The 20,214-nt window shown below is 42.6% G+C and overlaps 1 protein-coding gene across 6 annotated transcripts in view; it reads left to right on the top strand.

The window, feature by feature from the left end:
• GAB3 (GRB2 associated binding protein 3) overlaps positions 1 to 18,300 on the top strand; it is a 63,921-nt gene extending 45,621 nt beyond the window's left edge. For 5 of the 6 annotated variants that reach the window (XM_016133457.2, XM_016133456.2, XM_016133460.2 and 2 more), the window contains exons 5-11: positions 160 to 212; positions 708 to 933; positions 3,689 to 3,770; positions 4,907 to 5,009; positions 12,768 to 12,884; positions 14,395 to 14,504; positions 14,634 to 18,300. In XM_016133457.2, coding sequence (XP_015988943.2) covers positions 160 to 212; positions 708 to 933; positions 3,689 to 3,770; positions 4,907 to 5,009; positions 12,768 to 12,884; positions 14,395 to 14,504; positions 14,634 to 14,679 — 737 coding nt within the window. In that variant the 3' untranslated portion in view covers positions 14,680 to 18,300. Of the gene's footprint in view, positions 1 to 159; positions 213 to 707; positions 934 to 3,688; positions 3,771 to 4,906; positions 5,010 to 12,767; positions 12,885 to 14,394; positions 14,610 to 14,633 lie in introns of those variants that run through there. The other variant, XM_016133459.2, reaches the window with a different exon arrangement.
• The last annotated feature ends 1,914 nt before the right edge of the window (positions 18,301 to 20,214 follow it).

The raw sequence follows: 20,214 nt of genomic DNA, 5'->3' as shown, positions 1-20,214 counted from the left end.
CCAACTGGACTTAAGAGCGAGTCTTGCTTATAGAAACTGTTTTGTGCTTCTCTGTCTCTACAGAGCTGAGCACAGGGCCCTGTGGTTCTTGGCGACTTGGGGCCTAGTTTACATTGATGTTGTCCTGCGTTTCTCACCACCCAATCTTGTTTCTTGCAGCTGACGTGGAAGGCCAATCGAAACACCAAGAGAAGCGGCATAGTTTAAATTTGGTGAGTTTGTCACTTGAGTTCCTTTAAGCCTCAATTTTACCAAAAATAGCCTAATCTATATGTGTTCCCCTGAAGTCATTTGAGACTCAGCACTCTAAATCTCTGACAACCCTTCTGGTCTCCCCTTAAAGCATGAACTTGTCTGGGAACTACTAGATTTTGTGTCCTGTACGGACGGACCATGCCAGTTCTGGTGGTCCAGATACATTTGCCTGACGGGGTAGCTCTTTAAGGCATCACTTTATATTTAAAGCATTTGCATCAAAATTCATGACCCTGTGTCTTCTGGCCTCAGATCTAGGAGAGTCATCACCTACTTCACATAAGTCCAGAGGCAAAGCTTGAGTAAAAGGCTTGTCTGACTTTCCCAGGGAAGTTCAGAGATATTCTTGGATAATTTACAACTGAGAGCCAGTGTGTAGGTGAGGCTGCCCACTGGGTGCAAGTCTCCATGACTGTTCTGTGTTTTGGAACCTGTACCATTTTTTTTTGCAGCCATGCAAGTTCTCCACAGCATACCCCAAAGCTTCATCCCATGATGATGATAACGATGGCTACATACCCATGGGCCCCGTGCCCGCCCTGCCTTGTTCCAAACCTCAGTGCAACTCTGATGACTACGTCCCGATGAACAGAGGATGCATCGCTAGCCCACTGCCTATGCTGCCTGCAAACATGGAGCCTCCCCCAGTGAATAGAGATCTCAAGCCTGAGAGGAAAGGTAAGCCATTCGAGCAGGACTACTGTGCAAGAGAAGGGTACAAGGCCTGGCAGCTGTGGGAAAATTTCCTTCCTGACCTTCTCTGGGAAGGAAGCATTAGAGCAGTGGTCTCCAACCTTTGTGGCACCAGGGACCAGTGCTCCTATGAGAATCTAATGCCTGATGATCTGAGGCATTGATGGCTAGCACTGGGGAGCGGCTGCAAGTTCAGATGCAGCTTTGTTCCCTCACGCGCCACTCAACTCCTGTCTGTAGCCTAGTTCTTCATAGGCCACGGACCCATACCGGTCTGCAGCCCGAGGGTTGGGGACCCCCCTGCACTAGAGAAACCATGTTAGAGGACTGGGAAGTATATGGGCGAGGATCGAAAGTGAAGGGCTGGGGAACCTTGCTGCCCCAGATTGTTACAATTAAAGGAATCAGGGAACTTACAGACACCATAGCCCTGGAAATACAGCCTATAAGGCCAAGTTCGTTCCAGAGGGCTCGTTTTGGCTGTATGCCTAACAAAGACCCAGAAATAAGTGATGAAGGCTGGGAACAGAACCTCCCTGACATCTCTTCATATAAACAGCGCTCGAATGTCAACACAGTGCTCTCCTCCTGTAAAAAAAAGCCAAAAAAATGACCTTTGACACTAATTTCTGAATGTCAAACCTGGTCATGTGCAACTTACACTCGCCGATGCTCTGTGTGTGCCTATCAGCAGAGGTGTTCGGGGCGGGTGAGGACTTTGGCAGTGAGCGGTCTGGCTCCTATTTGCACAGAGCTCCTTTAAGTGTCTGCATTTAGCTCATGCAGCTTTTCTGGTCTGCTAAGCAGCATGGACAGGCAGAGAGAAGGGGGAAGAAGGAAAGAAGAAAAGCAGGCCAAAGTAACTTTCTAAGTTCATCCTCGCCCACCATCACCTGCTCAGTAGGGCCGTGTGATTCCAAAGAAATATCTGATACGATGACTGTGACCTCTTGACATTCTCATCTGGTACATTCCCACCTCTCTTTTTCCCTTCGGAAAAACTACTGCTTCAGCTGGCACTGCCCACAGCTGGGCAGCTAAGTTCCTTCCTCAACACCCGGTCTGTCCTAGTCTCACCCCTTCAGTTTGAGTCACGTCACGTTGACAGTGTCTGCCGTGTGCATAATGCTGTGCGAGGTGCTGGGTGGGATGAATGATGAGGAAGAAAGGAGGGTTCTTCAGTGTGAGGGGGATGAAGATATACAAAAACCATCTGGAAGAAGAAGAGTTATGAAGTCGGTGCTAAATAGGAGAACAGACCCTGTCTTATGAGGTTCAGAGGAAATAACCATTCATTCTGGTCAGAAACAATTTAACAAGGACCTGTAACTTGGAGGTATGTACTGTTGTTTTGTTCGATTCATTTTCTCTAGCAGTGCTATCCGCCAGAACTTTCTGTGATGATGGAAATGTGGCCATCGAACACTCGAAATGTGGCTAGTGTCACTGAGGAAGGGAATCTTAAATTTTTTTTCACTTCTAATACATTTTAATTTAAATCACTACGTGTGGTTGTGGCTACCCTAACTGGACAGAGCAGCTCTCCAGAACCTGGTGATCAAAGGCATGAAGATAGATAACAAATGAACTTGGGGTTGGAGAGTCATTTGGTGGGTATGAAGGTGGACGCCTGGGCCAGGAGGGGCTGCTTTTCTGACAGGGTGGTGAGGCTGGGAGGCAGCCAGTTGGTGAACCCCATGCCAGGGTGTCATGCCACCAGGAGAGACCTTCTCCCCAGAGACCGTGTGACTCTCATGTCCTTTCTAGCTCACCACCTTGCCCAGGTCTGAGGCTCCCAGGAAACTGAGCAGCAGCAGGAAAGTTACTGTACTAGGCTGTGGTGATATTCGGGGTGGGGGGGAGTAGTTAAACTGTCTCTACTTACATAATCTAGTGGAGAAAAGATAAAAAAGCAACCTGGCCAAAACAGTGATCGAGGAATTTACATGTGTGACCTACTTGGCAAGGTGGGCCACTGAGACGGAGTGAGGGTCAGATGCCAGGTGCTTCTCTAAATGCCAAGGCTACTGCGGTGAACAAATCAGAAAAGCACCTGTCTTCCCAGAACCCAGTAAGTCTAGACCTGGATCGGATAATCACAGATAAATATATCACAAACGGGGAATGCTGTACAGGGCAAGTACAGGAACTCACGAGAGCCTGTGCTGTGGGGTCTGCTCTTGTCTGGAGGTCACAGAAGGCCTTTCTAAAAAGCTGAGGTCTCAAGATGACTAACCAGGCAGAGGGGGAAGAATATTCTAGGCAGAAGGACAATGAGGCAGACCGTGGACTGGAGGCGAAGACTAGAACCTGGGCGATCATTTCTGCCTGTGCTAAGAAAGGTAAAATTTCAATTTTGAACAGACATATCGAGTGTGATGGAGGCACTGGTAGTCACTAAAGTCAGAGGCTTTCATCCGTTTTATCCATACTGTGCCTCTAACACCTAGAACCGTGCCTGACATATAATGAGTTCTTAGTAATTGTATATTGACTCAATGTATTGCCTCATTGTTAACCTCCAGCTGGTGATGTTTGCTCAGTAGTTGTCCTCTCTACTCCCAGTGAGGCAGGGAAGGGTAGGACAATGACATTCACATTCATCAGCAGTGCTGCTTGTTAGTAAATTTGAATTTGATGTGCTAGGTAAGTAGAATGTCGTCATCATTTTTTAGTCTTTAGATTCTGGCCTCGAAGCCCTGAGAACTCACTCTACTGGATATTGTATGTTATTTTATAGCACGACTACCTCACCTGGATCAGAACAGCCTCTCTACCTTTCGAGGACATGCGACTCTAACCAGGACCCACACCGCGCCTTGGTAAGTCTCTGATTGCTCGAAGGGGCCTCATTTAGCATTGACACTCCCATAGGTCTTAGTTAGGCCTCTTTGATTGAATGTAGTTGAAGCCCACTTGGGGTTTATTACCACGAGCCAGAAGTGTTTTGCCCATCACAAAGGAAGCTGTATAATTGAATCTCCCAGGATACTGGGATCCTGGGAGATTCAAGGAGAGTGCTGCTGGGAACCCCAGGAATCCTTCTCACATTTGTTCATTCCTCTTTCTCTGGAGAACTCTTTCCTTTGTTGCACCATCCTCATGGCCGAAGCTCACTAGCACCATAGTTCCTGAGCTTATTTATGTGCCACAGGTCCAGTACCCACGGAGACAGGCTCTTTTCAATCCCTATTCACAGTTCCTGTGAGAGGGCATTGTATTACCCCAGCATGAGCGGAATCAACTATGGCTCAGGGGGAGGCCAGTCGCACTGACATGGCTTCCAGAAAGCTCAACTTTGTGAACGGAGTAGAGGAGAATTCTCAGAGAAAGAGGGATGGTTCATGGGTTTGGTGGACAAACCTCAAAATGTATCTGCACTCTCTTCGTCTCACCTTTTAGAAGTTGCATTTTCAGAGTCCTGAGCCTTGTCCAGGAGTTTCTTGGTTCCCTCCAAATGCCACAGGACACAGTTGCTTTGTAAAGCAGAATTCTGCAATGAGCTATATTTTCAGCCAAGACTGTAGAGACGCAGTCTGTGTTTCTGACTCAGGAGAGGGATGAACGTTGATTTGCAGTCTTGTCCTCATCCCATCAGAAAAAATGGCCACACTTCCTTACTTTTCCTAGTGACTTCGAATGGAGACGAGAGCCACAAAGGAGTATTGTTTTTTTTTCCTAAGTGATATGATACCTTGGTCTCTTTCTAGAAAGCTCATGGTTTGTGTCACATGGAGGGCCTGGAAAAAAACAGCTTTCGAGAATTAGAAGTCATTTGCCCAAGAATGGGACAGAAGCTGCTGGGCAGATGCTACTGCTTTAGGAATCACTCTGCCCGGAAGGAAGTTGTATCTGGAAGGGGAGGGTGGAAGCCCCATGGGGGCCATGTCAGTTCCTGGCTGGCTTTCAGAGCAGCTGTAAGACATTGCTTTGACCTCACCTATATTTCTGTTCTTAGCAATCGGACCAACTTTTTCCCTCAAGAAAGAAATACTATTAGTTCTGCAAGATATTACGCCAATTCTGCTTCCAGAAAAGATGACGATGCCTACGTCCAAATGGTAATCCTATATTTTTCATACTCTTATTCTTCAGCTCAATCAATATTCGTATGAGTTTATTAGACTTCAGAAAGCCCCATGCAATCTGAACATGATCACTTGACGGTAGTACCAGGTTACAGTGTTTTCCAGACTGCAAACAAATATATTTGAAGCTGATTTTCTTTCCTCCAATATGCAGCTCTTGTACCATTTGGAGACCACAGTATTTCAGAGGCACGTGTAATGGGAAAATGGAAATGTCAGCAGTCCTTTTCACGAGGGCCGTGATATCCTGTTTGACCCCAATAGGTTTGTCGTTCCCTGGGTATCTAGAATCTAAGCCGTGAAAGCACACATGGGATGGCTCCTTCCACCAGACTACTTGGTGGCCCTTCCCTGACTATCTCTGAACCTGAACCTTTCCAAAGGATGAGACACACTTAGAGCCCCACTGAGAGGGTACAACTGAGTCCTAAGCTGTGGATGTGTCTTAGTCTCTGGAGAGTCCTGTTATAGGGTCTTTTGTGGACCTGAGTAGATAGAGACCTGACTAGATAGAGACCTGACTTCTCTGTCCTTTGATTAACCATTTACAGCTCAAGAGTCCTGATCTCTTTCTGTCCTCTGATGTCCCTTCTTTTCTCTTTACCTTGGCTTCTATTGAGAATATGAGTTTTTGAAGAGAGAAAGGGGAGCGTTCAGCATCTCTGGCAATCATCGGGCACTTTAGCCAGATTTGTGCCCATTCTGCAATTTAAAAAAATACTGGTACTTTACAGAGAATTCTCCAGAGAGAATTTCTCTTTAAACCATGAAATTTTGAAAAGAGATCTTAGAAGGACAATGTTCAAGGCAATGTGACTATGCTTTTGAGAAGATAATCCTGCCCTTCTATACATGAAGATAATAAGCAATTTAAAGCAGTAATTAAATGCTTCATTTTGCCTTTCTAGTTGATAAAAATTGTGCTGTAAGTGCACTTAACCGCATGCAGTTGGAAAGTGACTCATGTACAAATCTGCTGTGATATTCCCAATGTTTTTCACACTTAGTAATGGCCCTAGGGAAACTGGTAGAAGAAAACACTCTTACAAAAGATGCTGACCAGCTGTGCTCTGTCTCCAGAGGACAGAAAAGGGAAGCGAATGTATAACCGAATAGAAGCAAGCGCATGGTCATTCCAGGCACTAGCAGTCCACTGCTGATCTTGGAGGCTGTTAGAAAGAGCAGTGTTTCATTAACAACATGGTTAAAAGTCGATTTCTTGCCTAAGTTTATAATCATTGCCTAACGACTGTCTCTGCTCATTGCTAGGTAATACAACACAGTAGATTAAGAGCCCAGAATAACTAGCCAAAGGAAGTGACTCCTCTGAGGGACCCACCATATAAGTGTTTTTATTTATTTTTTTATTTTTTCAAATGTCACTTTATTTTTTTTTCATACTGTATACACATAATTTTTTTTAACATTTTATTTTCTTATTTTCCCCCTTCCCTCATATAAGTGTTTTTAAAGGCTGTCCCATCTCATTCAATTGTTTGCGTGTTTTTTTAACTTCACTAATACGATATTTCCAAATGACTTTGATTTACATTATTTCACTTGTTCCACACAGCAATCCTATGTGGTAGACAGAACTAAAATAATTTGATTTGGGTTTCGCACATAATCCTATGCGTTTTTTTTTTGTTGTTCTTTGAATTCAAGTTCTGATCTGAATATAAAAATTTAGGCCAGGGACTGAAATATGAGTTTTGTTTTATTACTGTATTCTTCTTTGGTTACTTTAAACTTTGGTTGTGAAATATTTAAAAATTTAGAAGAATGAGCATAATTTTAATTTATGTGATCTCTTTTCTATGGGTTTTTCAAACTCTTGAATTTTAATAGTTTTGTAAGGTTTTTATGATAGAATTCTGAACTCCTTAACCTCACATCAAATTTTTATATGCTGTTATAATAACTTTAGTTTTTAGATTATCTTACAATGAAATCGACCTTTCCTGGTATGCAGTTCAGTGAGTTTATTTTGATTACCACAATACATTTAACATACATCACCGCACAGTTAACATTTTTTTCTTGTGATGAGAGATTCTTAGATCCACTCTTAGCAACTTTCAAATATATAAATGCAGTATTGTTAATAGTTACCACGCAATACATTACATCCCATGACATATTTATTTTATCGGTGAGTTTTAACATGCGCATAGATTCGTGGAACCACGATCAGGACATAGAGCGGCTGCGCTACCCCAAGGTACTCCCTCGCATCATCTTTTCATAGTCATGTCCTCTCCACAATTCCGTTCCCTGGCAACCACTGATGTGCTCTTCATCACTGTACCTTTTCTTTTCAAAAATCCACAAAAATGGACTCATGTAGTATTCCATCTTCTGAGACTGGCTTCTTTCACTCAGCGTAATATGTTTGAGATTCATTCAAATTGTTACACGTGTCAATAGTTTTTTATGTTTCGTTGCTGGTTAGTATTCAAGTGTGTGGATGTGCAGGTTTGTTTATACATTCACCCACTGAAGGACATTTGGATTGTTTCAAGTTTTTTGGCAATTATATATTCATGATTATGCATTCATAATAACTATGAATTGTTGTAAACATTCTTTTATAGATTGTTTTTGTTTTTTTAATTTGTTTTACTGCAGTGAGATGTGTAGCATAAAATTTACCATCTTAATCTTAAACAGCAACCATCACCACCATCCATTTCCAGAACTTTTTCATCATCCCAGACAGAAACTCTGTACCCATTGAAAAATAACTCCCTAGTCCCTACCCCTCGAGCCCCTACTAACCTCTGTCCTACTTTTTGTCCTTGTCAATTTGCCTATTGTAGGTCCCTCATATAGGTGGAATCATAAGCTGTTTGCCCTTTTGTGTCTGCCTTTTTTCATTTAGCATAAGATTTTCAAGATTCATCCCTATTGGAATTTTCATTTCTTTTTAAAGCTAATACTCCATTGTATGCAGGAACCACATTTCGTTTATCTATTCATCTGTTGGTAGACATTTGAGTTGTTTCTACCCTTTGGTTGTTATGAATAATGCTGCTATGAGCATCGGTGTACAAGTATTTGTTTGAATCTTGGCTTTCAAGTCTTTCAGATATATACCTAAAGGGGGAATTGCTGGATCACATGGTAATTTATGTTTGAGTTTGGAGGAACCACTAAACCGTTTTCCACAGTGGGGAAACCCTTTTATGTTCCCAATAGCAATGCAGAATCGTTCCAAATTTCTCTACATCCTCACCAACACTCTATTTTTGTTTGTTGTTTGTTTATTTGTTTTGTATGATAGCCATTCTAATGGGTGTGGATTGGTATCTCATTGTGGTTTTCATTTGTATTTCCCTAACAGCTAATGAAGTTGAGCACCTTTTCATGTGCTTATTTATCATTTTTATGTCTTTGGAGAAATGTCTAATCAACACCTTTGCCCATTTTTGAATTGGGTTGTTTGTTTTTTTATTATTGAGTTATAGAAAGTTTTTTATTAAATACATTATAACGCGTGTATGTAATATACTATTTTTTTAGGTATTTTAAATATAAAAACCCTGTAAAAACATTGAAATGTAGAAAACTATAAAGAAAATACAAATCTTCCAAATTTTTAAAAAATACTTTATAGATATAAACCCCTCATCAGATAACGATTTGCAAATATTTTCCTCCATTCTGTGTGTTGTCTTTTCACTGTCTTGATAGTGCCCTTATAAGCACAAAAGTTTTTAATTTTGATGAAGCCAATTATTTCTTTTTTTTATCGTCTATGATTTTTGTGTTATATCCAATACATCATTGCCAAATCCAATGTCATGAGGTTTCCCTTGTTTTCCTTTGAGAGTTTTATAGTTATAGCTCCTATGTTGAGGTCTTTGATCCTTTTTGAATAAATTTTTGTGTATGGTCTAAAGTTGGGGTCTAACTTCATCTTCTTGCATATAGATATCCAGCAGTTTTCCCAACATTATTTGTTGGAAAGACTGCCCTTTCTCCATGGAATGATCTTGTCACCTTCACTGAAAATCAACTGACCATAAATGTGAAGGTTATTTCTGGGCTCTTTATTCTATTCCATTGGTCTATATGTCTGTCCTCATTCCAGTATGACACTACTTTGATTTCTATTGCTTTATAGCAAGTGCTAAAATCAGGAAGTGTGAGTCTTCCAACTTTGTTCTTCCTTTTCAAGATTGGTTGAGCTATTTAGGGTTCCTTAAGATTCCATGTGGATTTTAGGATGGGCTTTCCTATTTCTGCAAAAAAAATCATTGAAATTTTTCATAGAGAATGCTTTGAATCTGAAGATTGCTTTTGTTAATGTTGTAATCTTAGCAATAATTAAATCTTCCAATCTATGAGAATAGGATGTCTTTATGTGTGTTTTACTTTCTTTTAACAGTGTTCCATAGTTTTCCGTGTATGCATCTTTGTCTCCTTGGTTAAATATATTCCTAAATATTTTGTTCTTTTTGATCCTGTTGTAAATGAAATTGTTTTCTTAATTTCCTTTTCAGATTGTTCATTGTTAGTGTGTAGAAATGCAGCTGAATTTGAGGTGTTGGTTTGGTGTCCTGAGACCCTGTCGAGTTTGTTTATTTTTTGTTTATTGACTTTTTGTGTGAAATCTTTAGAGTTTTCTATGGATAAGACAGGGATAGGACTGACAGCCAGCCCCATCCTTACCAGGGGTCCAAAAGTCAATTCATTAATATAACAAGAGACACCTTTGTCACACTCCACACTTAGGAAATTTCAAGGATTTGAGGAGCTCTGAGCCAGGAACTAACTGCAAAGACCAAATATATATGAGAAATATATTTTGGTCATCTGAATGACCAAATATATATTTTCTTATGACATCACAATACTGCAAGCACATATCATATGATTCTGCTTGTATGAAATGTCTAGAATAACAAATCTATAGAGACAGAAGTTATATTAGTGGTGGTTCCTAGAGCTTGTGGAGATGGACTGGGAGATGATGGCTAAGGGGTGTAAGATTTCTTTTGGGGTGATGAAAACGTTCTAAAATTGATTGAGGTGATGCTTGCACAAATACCTGACTATACTAAATACTACTGAACTGTACACTTTAAATGGGAGAATTGTTAAAAAAAGAAATGGCGAAGGTTTTCAAAAAAATAATCCAATACTACATAAAGTTGAGAATATATACAAACAAGTTGGATTTCTCCCAGGCATGCAAAATGGATTTAACACTTGAGAATCTGTTCATGAGCATCTTGGTAAAGATGGCAGACTGACCACAGGCTTTTACTTTCCCTCCATCCAAAATGTACTCCAAAGTCGCAGTAAAGGGATTCGTTAAAGGCATAAACCCACAAGGATACGAAGAATTTGAGAAGACAGTAGTAGTAATATCGAAACTGGAAAGCAGATGGATGGTAAATGACTTATCAGACCCAACGAAGTTAAATCCTAAACACACCGTGAGAAGGATAAGAAGCAACTGAAAATAGCTGGAGGGTTCAGGAATTGCCCATGTCACCTAGTTCTGGAAGTAGGGCAGAAGGGAAAAAAGAAGGGGTAGTGGTCAAAAGTCTGCATAAGCAGCAGGTCAATATGAGATCCCCTCCCCCGCTCCATGGAGGTGGACTGCTGTGACTACTACTTTCTCCTACTCTGGAGAAAAGTCAAAGTGTAGTCTCTGGAGAGAGTTAAACAAAGGGTCTCTGTACTGGGGCCAGGAGGAAGGATGCAGGACACATTTGACCAAACATACTATACTAAAAACAAAGTGATTAAGTAAATATACAAAATGGATTTGAGGACCATTCCCAAACCCTTTCTTTAGCCCCTCTTTTCCAGAATGTTGACAACCAGACATTTATTTACAACTGACTCTGGAGATTGGAAAACTGTTCTCTGGGCTAGCTGAGCAGCCCAAGAGGCAAGACCTGGGTTGTGGCATTGGGGGTTCGCTAAGAAAATTGTCCAGTGATTTGACCTTGCAGTGAGCTCCACTGCTGACAAGCACAACTCATGTACTCAAAGCGTTGGCTCAGCTTCTTGGTCTTTCAGTCTTAAATATGAACAGACGGCCGATGATTTCATCAGACATTTCAGGAAAGCTTTAGCGTGAAGGATAGAGACCAAAACAAACAGATTGGAGGAAATAAAAACAATGCCAGGAGAAAGGTTTCTTTAAAAATATATTATTATAACCAATGTTCTCTGAGAGATGGGCTATTATAACTATAAATTAAAAGCATCTATTAAGTCAATCAAGCACATTAACATACTAAGGAGAAAAATGATGTATTCTCATTAGATGCAGAGAAGATATTTGATAGAACTCAACATCTGTTCCGTGTATAGGAACTTGATGTATGACTGGAAGTTACACTCCTGGAGAAAGGATGCTTACTTATGTGGGATTAAAAAAATGAATCATATCCCTATTTTATTGCCATATGTTAAAATCGGTTTAGGCTAGACTATTACTTAAATGTGAAGGGCAAAACTTTATAATATTAGGAGAAAATGTGAGGAAACAAATTATGACCTCAGCATAGGAAGGATTCCTTAAACAAAATACAAGAGCAGGCCACTCAGGAAAATATTGAGATATTACATTAAAAGAACAAGTGTAGACCATGATGGGCTATTTGCAATGCACGTAAGCAACAAATTATTATTCTCAGGATGTATGAGGAAGTAGTGATAAAAATACAAATACTTCAATGTAAAAATCAGTAAAATATGGAAAATTGAAACACAGCAAGGCACCATTTTCCCTGTATCAGGTCAGGAAAACATTAAAAAGTCAGACAATACCAAGTGTTGTTGGCCAGGGTGGGGAGCAGTAAGAACTTGTATATACTCCTCGTTGGTACAGCCACAGCTCCTTTAGAAAATAGTTTGGTGACAGGAAAGTTAAAGATGCACACATCCTATAACGCAGCATTTCTTCTCCCAGCTACACGCTATAGAAATCCTTCCACAGGTGCATGGATGCTCATGGCAGCTTTGCTTCTAAGAGCCCCAAATGGGAAGGCACGCAAATGCCCATTAGTGGTGTAACAGTTAAATAAATTATGCAGTGGAATCATCTCTCTCAAAGCAAATGAATGAAATAGGGCTAGTGCATCGATGTCGGTGAGTGTGAAATATAGAATATGGAGCAAAAGTTAAAAGTCACCAAAAATACCATATGGTTCTATTGATAGAAGTTGACAATGGGCAAAACTAAATAATATGTGATTTAAGGATGCTTACACCATCATAAAACTATTTCAAAAGGAAAGGACCGAAGGCGATAGAAGTGGAACAGACACTTGATGGGTACCGGTGATAAATCTATGAGTGAGTGTCGCACACATGTTATCACTGTGTGTTTTGTGTAAAGTTATCTTTCAATGCATTGGGGGTGACTTTGCTAGAACATTAGACTTTAGTAAGTGCGGTTGATCTTTTCAGGATTTAATCTCTAAGGTCTCATGGGCCTGTGAGATTCATGAAACAAGTTCTCTGGAGATTTTGGCCAACCGTTTCCATGGTGAATAAAGGTATAGCTTCATGTGATGGCTGAACTGGCTATTTTGTATCTCAAATGCCTCCTCTCACTCACACATGCAGGCTGATCTGCACAGGTCGCATGAAACCGGTCTATTAGGGTATAACAGCAGGTGCTCAAGTGAAGACTCACCCTCCTTCCCTTGAGCAGCCTGGCCAGACAGACATCCTTAACCCAAGTCCTGTGATGTCGATTTCTAGTATGGACACCGAATAGCCAGCTCCGTGAGCAGCAGTGGTACCATGACGTCCAAGAAGAAATGCAGCCTGGATTATTTAGCCCTAGACTTCAATACGGTGTCACCAGTTCCTGCACAGGTAGGAAGGACTTCGTGCCTCAGAATTCCCAGGAGATTTCATTTCTGTTTAGATTTTGCCGATGATTCAACCATGCTTGTTCTCTCGGGAAAGTCTTAAACATACAGACACGTGCAGTGAAGAATATTAAAGTCAGCCATGATTCTGCCACCCAGAAATCCTGCTGTATTCCCTCTGGGGTATGTTCTTTGGCTGTATAGGCAGACCCGTTTTGTCACTCTTTGCTTCATTGTCCTCCATGCATGTTGCGTTGTTTTTTTTGTTTTGTTTTGTTTTTTTTGTTTTTTGTTTTTTGTTTTTTGTTTATCTTTACCAACTGAAGGCAAAACCCTCCACCAGCAAAAAAAATTACGAGTCTCTTGATAATACTCGCTTTTTCGCAGTGGTCTGGAGCCGGACCTGCAGTATCTCCAAGGTCTGCCTGTATATGTATAAGTAGTATTCATGCCCTTCAAAACTTAGACCCTCAAGGTCATCGAGAAAATTTTCTGGCAGAGATGACGGCGAAGTAAAGGGCACTTCAGGCATAGGAAGGGCCTGCTGAGGAAAGAAGTCATAACCTAGTTTGGCTAGATTCTGGGGGTTTGGTGACAGGCACTCTCATTTTGAATCGGATCTCCTCAGTAACAGGCCCCAAAGGCCAGGTTGGGCAGTTTGGACTCCTCTGGGTAGTAGTCTTGTCTGCAAAGTGAGGATCAGAAGGAATAGCACATATGTTGATGCCTGTTGTGGGGATTAAATGACTTAATACGTGTAAGCGACACTAGCCACTCGCTAGTGTTGCTCACTAAGCCATGGAATGAATGAATGAATGAATGAATGGTCATCAGCGGAGAACAGCTAAATATTTTTGAGCAAGGGATGGTCTTAAGCTAAACTGTGCCCAACGATGCATCATTTGATAAAAAAAAAAACCACACAGCCTGTTGAACAGGATGTACGGTATGATTTGTGCGTGTGCACACACACACAGAAAAATATCTGGAAGACTTCTTCCTTTTTGCTGAATGAACTCCCATTTCTCCTTTACCTTTAATTTCATTCCAAAAACCTGAACTGCTTCTCCAGAAAAGGAGAGGCTTTTTAACTGGTTGCCCGTGGGGACCATCCACTATAGGCCAAGGCCTCAGAGTTCCAGGTCCTCTTCAATCCGGGGTCCAGGCAGGAGAAGCTACTCCATCTGAGGCGTGCTGGTCTCCTGGGAAGGGAAAAGGAAGAGAGAGGTGGCGAAAGCACAGTGTGTGCCTCTTTTCTCTATGGGATCAGTACATGTCACTTCCACTCACATCGGTCAAAGTAAGTCAAATGGCTCTAATAAAGTTGAAGGGGGCAGAAGCGAAGAGATATTTCTACGCATACACACAATGTATGCTGACGCTTCTGTAGGGAATGACTCAGGAAGAAGGGGAAGCAAATACCTGACCGCACTGTGTCACCTACCTAGAAGGACCGATGGTTTCCGCAATTTTTAAGTCGATGTAATGAGCACCTTTTTGTTTTCCCCTTTCAGAAGAAACCTTCAGAAGATTACAAAGTGGACTACGTGCAGGTGGACGAGCAGAAGACGCAGGCTCTCCAGAACACCAAGCAGGAGTGGTCGGACGAGAGGCAATCCAGAGTGTGAGCAGGGCGGGCTTGGGCCGCGTGTGACACAGGGCAGCCTGGGGCTTGTTTTGAGGTTTTCTTTCACTAGAATCACAGTGATGTTAATGCGCGTGGAGACCTACAGAGAATGTGTAATTTCCGTAGGCTCGGCAAGAAACTTTGGGAGAAAGGATCGATTTGTACACGTTGAATGGGGAGAAGAAGGAAGCCGTGCCCTCCCAGAGGGGGCTCTGAGGGACTCCAGACCCACCCCCCCACCCCCCCACCGCCACCTGTTGCAGCAGTTTCCTCCTCCGGCAACACTTGTCTGCACCCAGAACCTCAGGGATACTTCAAGCTGGCTCCACAGCCTCCAACTGGGATGCAGACAACTCCATTCATTCATGCAGGGCAGGAATAGAGAATCAAGACTTAAGAATGTTTTTCTGAGACTTTGGTTAAAAGTTTCTCCAATGGAGAATTTGGAGTGCAGATTGGAGCCAGTATTGCTAATGGGACAGGAAGACACTGGTTGACTCCAGTCCCTGAAACTGACCTCTCTCTTGTGCTTCCATTGACATTATAAATTTTCCCGGCAGAGAAGCCCCCGGAAGCCATCTTGTTTGTCCCATCCGCAAGCCCAGCGGTGATGGGAGAATCTGCACTCCTTACTCCAAAGACCCCAGCAGATAAATTTTTTCTATCCCCCAAAGAAAGATAATTCAAGTGACAGGGGCAATGAGTCCCGGGCTACATGATGAACATATCAGATGACATCAGTAGCTCTAAAGACTCAAGGTTAAGGAGCTACCTGTGGCTGGGTATTCCATCGCTGTTGGCCTTTTCCCAGCATGTGCTGGTTGACATGCATCATCTCTTCTCTTCCCTGAATGACCTCGAAGCTCGACTTGGCAGAGATTATTGCTCCCACAGTGAAGAAAAGAAAATTGAGAACCACAGGAGATGGGTGCACTTTGCCCAAGATCGTTCATGGAGCCAAGACAGAGTCAGGCTGAGAATTGAGTTGGCCAGACTGCCCACTGCAGGCTCATTCCACCGTCTCACACAGCCTCTGAGGATTCCAATGACCTCAGTTTGGTCGACCTCAGAGACGTGTGGGAAACACGTACAGACATGAGATGAGTTATCATCTCCTCTTCCTTTCATAGGATTTTGAACAGGTGCTTTTATACTTGAAAGGTATGTGTGTCAAGCCAGGGTTTCTTTGAGTAGTGTTCAAATGGGGAACTCTAGTGAAATCAGTAATTACCATTAGAAATACCTCCTGACAATTAGTGGGAAATCCATTCTTGGACCGAGTGGTCCCCTTGCAATGTTATTTCCCCTTAAGCTAAATAATGCTGGCATAATTTTTGCCACCTTGGGAAGGCACAAATTGTCCCTGGCTCTCCTGTGCCAGACCCAAGCTTGTTGGTGATAAAGAGTTATGAGTAGGAAAAAAACGAAAACCAATGATTTGCATTCTCAGGTTTCCTGGCTGATTTTTTTCCTTCTGCTTTAATGCTGACCAGGTCCTGGGAGTGCAAACATTCCCACTTTGCGACAAGGGTGTCGTGTCTCCCCTTCCTTTATTGGGCACTGGGGTTCAGGGGACTCAGATGAAAGTCTCACTCAGGCATGGGGCTTGAGTTTAAGCCCCTTTATGATCCTTCTGAACACCTGTGGCCAGAACACAGATCTGAACAACTGACTATTAAGCAGATACTGGTCTGTCATTTCAACTGACACTGTGCCCTCTATATGAGGTTGGATCAAATAGGCAGGCAGGTCGATGACAGGGTTACTTAGGGCAGTTGTAGGCTTTGCTGCACAGAATCAGGGCTTCAGACTGCCCTAAAGGTAAGCCAATGCCAAAGTCTTGGTTTTTCAGATCATAAAAAAAGTAAGTTTGATGTTCAAAGCAGCAAGATCTGGTGACAACATTTTCTTCCTGGAGCAGGGAGGCAGGGCAGGGAATCACTGAGTTCTTTAAATGAGTTGAGTTCTTAGCCTGGACAGAGCAACATGAGGGCTCCCTGCACCCCAAGGCCAGCTCCATGTCACCACACACACAGGCTGGAGCCCATAAAGTGCTGCCATCTTCCCTCTGTGACTTGCAAAAAAGTCACAGAGCCTCAGGCAAGTATCCAGGGCTGCTGATTGCCAGTTCTCATAGATGGTCGCTTCCTCCTATGTGGGGCCACCTGTGTTTAGACCACTGAGTACCTGACCAAGGCCAGTGCAGAAAAATTGCATGCCCAAGTGTCAAGAACCACACCAGATTGAAGATAGAATAGGAAAGAAAATAAGCTGAATTTATGTCAATAGTGAAATGTTATCTAATTGCCAAAAAGAGAAAATTTGTTTCTATAAAATATTTACAGGGACATATTTGCTGCACAAAGCAATCTACACCTCAGTGGTGTGACTTGTTTGAAAGTGATTAGTTTGGGGTTTTTTGGTTTTTTTTTGTTTTTTTTTTTTTTTTGGTTTTTTGGGTTTTTTTTGGGTTTCTTTTTTTGGTTTTTGGGGGTTTTTTTAAGAGGTGACTTCGCCCTTGTTTTCAGGGTGTATGCAGTTATGTCCTGCTTTGATAAAAGTGCTAATGGATGGCTACTTAAAAACAATGATTCAGGGATATAAAATAGAGTAGTTTTTGAGTTGATAGCAGTGTATGCTGCTGAGAAGGCACCATAAGTCAAAATGGTGTAGGATAATTCTTATTTTCTGGTGGATTTGACCAGGTTGTGAGATTTCTTTTTCAACAGAAATCATCCCAGACTCCATCCTGAGTCAGTGCGCATGACATTTCTGTGTACTAGGCAGGGTATTCCTTCCTGGAAGATTTAGGAATCAACATATGGGATGGTGCAGCGATTGATTCCACATCGTTTTTTGTAGTTCCTTTTTGGTTTTTTTGTTTTTTTTTTTAATCTCGTTTTATTAGGAAATTCCTCCAGATCAGGAGTTGAGCGGTACAGAAGGGGGGACTGAGGAGGTCTCAAGCCTGTAAGTCCCTAAGGCCACAGTCCCATAGGAATTTATGGAATTAAGTTTTCCCTGGGGAGGGAGATGCCCTGTGCCCCAGCACACAGTCTGGCCAAATGGGCATGGAGTGAGCCTGAGGGAGTCAGTGTCCAGGCCACTATACCGTGGAGCAAGGATCGACTGAATCATGACCTTTTTGGGTCCCAGTCGAGACTGAAGGCTCCCTCAGGTCTGGCTTTGTCCTCTCAAGGCCACCTCAGTCCCTGTTTATACCATCTCTGTACCCACATTCACACTGATCTTTATAATTTGTGTTTCTACCAGTTTATTTCTGGCATTAATAAAAGTCTTATACGGAGGAATCATGACTGAAGTTCCTTGTTTGTTTTAAGTGATGGCATTCAATATAAAGGCAGAACATGTTTTGAAAGCTGAGTGTGTAAAAATAGACTCCATTGCCATTTTCAAATACAACAAACTAAACCTGGCTCACGTGCAATGACCTACATCCGTGTTATTTCGCTGCAAACAGAAGTGGCTGTGAGTATCACTTCTACTCACAGTCCATATCTTGACACCTTATTTCTTCATCAGCTGCTAGCCTCAATAATTGGCGGTAAAAGCAATGGCCTTCCGTGATAGATACCGCATGTAACGTGACCTTTGTCATTACCGACATTAAAAAGCAACAGCCTTCCTCTCATTAGGAGGGATCTCTTGTGCCAGCATCTCCCTTCTCTCCATGGCTGAAGCTTCAGATGCCCCGGGTGCTGGGTCAGCAGTATCTCTGGGTCATGAAGCAAGGCAGGGACAACCAGAGTGTGGGGACTTGGGCCTGTGGAGAAGCCGGCAGAGACGGGGTGGGGGGGGGGGCTGGGCCAGGAAATGCTGGGGCTGAAAGGAGGAAAAGCCACATGAAATTCCTCACCTCCGTGAATGCTTTTACCCGACACACACACTAGACCAAGTTCCTGACTCAAAGAAGCACATGTTGGCCCAGAGGGCTGACCTGAAAATCAGGGCTGTGAAACCTAATCTAAAAGGTCTTTGAACTGCAGGCCCCTTATACCCTGGTGCCTTTACCAGACACTTCCTAAGTTTGCAGCTTCCTACTTATTTCATTTCCCTTGGTCCTAAATTCCATTTATTGCTACTTCCTTATTTTAGTTGTGCCATTTGTTTTATAAGTTTAGTTTTTATTTTCTGCAACAGAGAGTGTGGGGTAGGAGTAGGCTGGACCCAGGGGCCCAATCAGGGAAAGCAGAGGTGCGACCCAGACCCCACACACGTGTCACATTTGTGACAGAGTGGGCATCGGGATCATTGGGCGGAGACTCATGTAAACAGCAATGAACCTTGACCCCATTCTGCCACCATACACAAGCACCCATTCCAGGTGGACCTAAGGGGGAGGCAGAACAGTCCCTGGCATGTGTCTTCTGTTTTTATCGGCTCTGTTTTACTTCTGTCCACTGTTGTTTTGATCTACGTTTTATGGTCAAAACCTCTTTTAATGAGTTTCGGTATTCGTTAGCCTTCATGTAAAAGAACACAACCTAATTGTTTAATGTCTCTTGAAATTTTAAATTATTTTGATTATTTTGTTCTTCAAGTTTAGACCTGTAATTTATTATTCTATGGTGACAGAAGTCAGAATAGTGGTTACTTCTATTTGGGAAATTATCGATTGGAAAGGGGCACGAGAGAACTTTCTGGAATGATGGAAATATTCTATCTTAATCTGGGTGCTGGTTATATGGGTGTATGCATATGTAAAACTATCAATCCATAAATTTAGTATTTGTACCCTTTACTACATGCAAACTATACATCAACAAACCAGTTAGCAAGAAGGAGAAAAAAAGACTTCTAGAGAATTAAGAAGCTAATGCAAGACACATGACCACAAACCATATTAGAAAAGAACTACAGGCAAAATTTATCATCTTGGGTGTAGAAGACTTAGCAGCAAAGCACAGAAAAGGAGCAATAAAGGAAATAAATTTTCCTTTGATATGTCCATTTAATTCATAAATTTAGTGACCAGCCACTATATAACAGGTACTCGTGTAGGCAGTGTGGATGCATGAGTGAGTGAAACAAAGACTGCTTTACCTAAGGGGCTTCTGTTCTGGCAGGATGTGAGGGCACTATTGGTGCTCTGCCCGAATCCTCCAGGACCAGGACTGCTTTCACTTTCCGACTAGCCCTTTATGGCTTCAATGTGCTTTTGCTTCCAAGGGCCCACACCTGGGACTCTCAGAGGTGATCCCCTCAGGCAGTTACTAGAGCTGCTTTACCTGTCAAGAGCAGAGTGCTGGAGGTGTCTCCGGTAGCCCCTCCCTGCTCTTTCCTCCGAGAGAGACGACATTCCAAAATCCAACTCTTTTACTTCAGGTTGGGTCAAAGTACAAGTAGAAATTAAGCTCCGGAGTTCCCTGGTGGAAGCTGGTGGAATCTCTCCGTCCTATGAGATTGCCTCCTCACCTGGTGTTAACAAGCAAGGGCTCGCAGCCCACACACATGGAAGCCAATACTATGGCATTGGCATTTGAGAAAAGTAAGGTTTCATCTCAGCATCAACCAGCAAAGAGAAAGGAGGCAAGGCTCAAATCTATCTCACTGAACCAGGGTTCTGGGTGAGATTTAAGGGGTTTCAGCCCTGGATCTTCCCAGACAGCAGACACTTCACTTCTCAAAAGGTCCCAGCTCTGGGTTCTGGTCACATCCTGGTCCTTTGGCTCCGTGGTGAGAGAGC

The sequence above is a fragment of the Rousettus aegyptiacus genome, unplaced genomic scaffold (genome assembly GCF_014176215.1).
Source record: "Rousettus aegyptiacus isolate mRouAeg1 unplaced genomic scaffold, mRouAeg1.p scaffold_m13_p_9, whole genome shotgun sequence".
NCBI lineage: Eukaryota > Metazoa > Chordata > Mammalia > Chiroptera > Pteropodidae > Rousettus > Rousettus aegyptiacus.
Note: the sequence above shows the minus strand (reverse complement) of the source record. Positions and strands in the feature narration are given on the sequence as shown.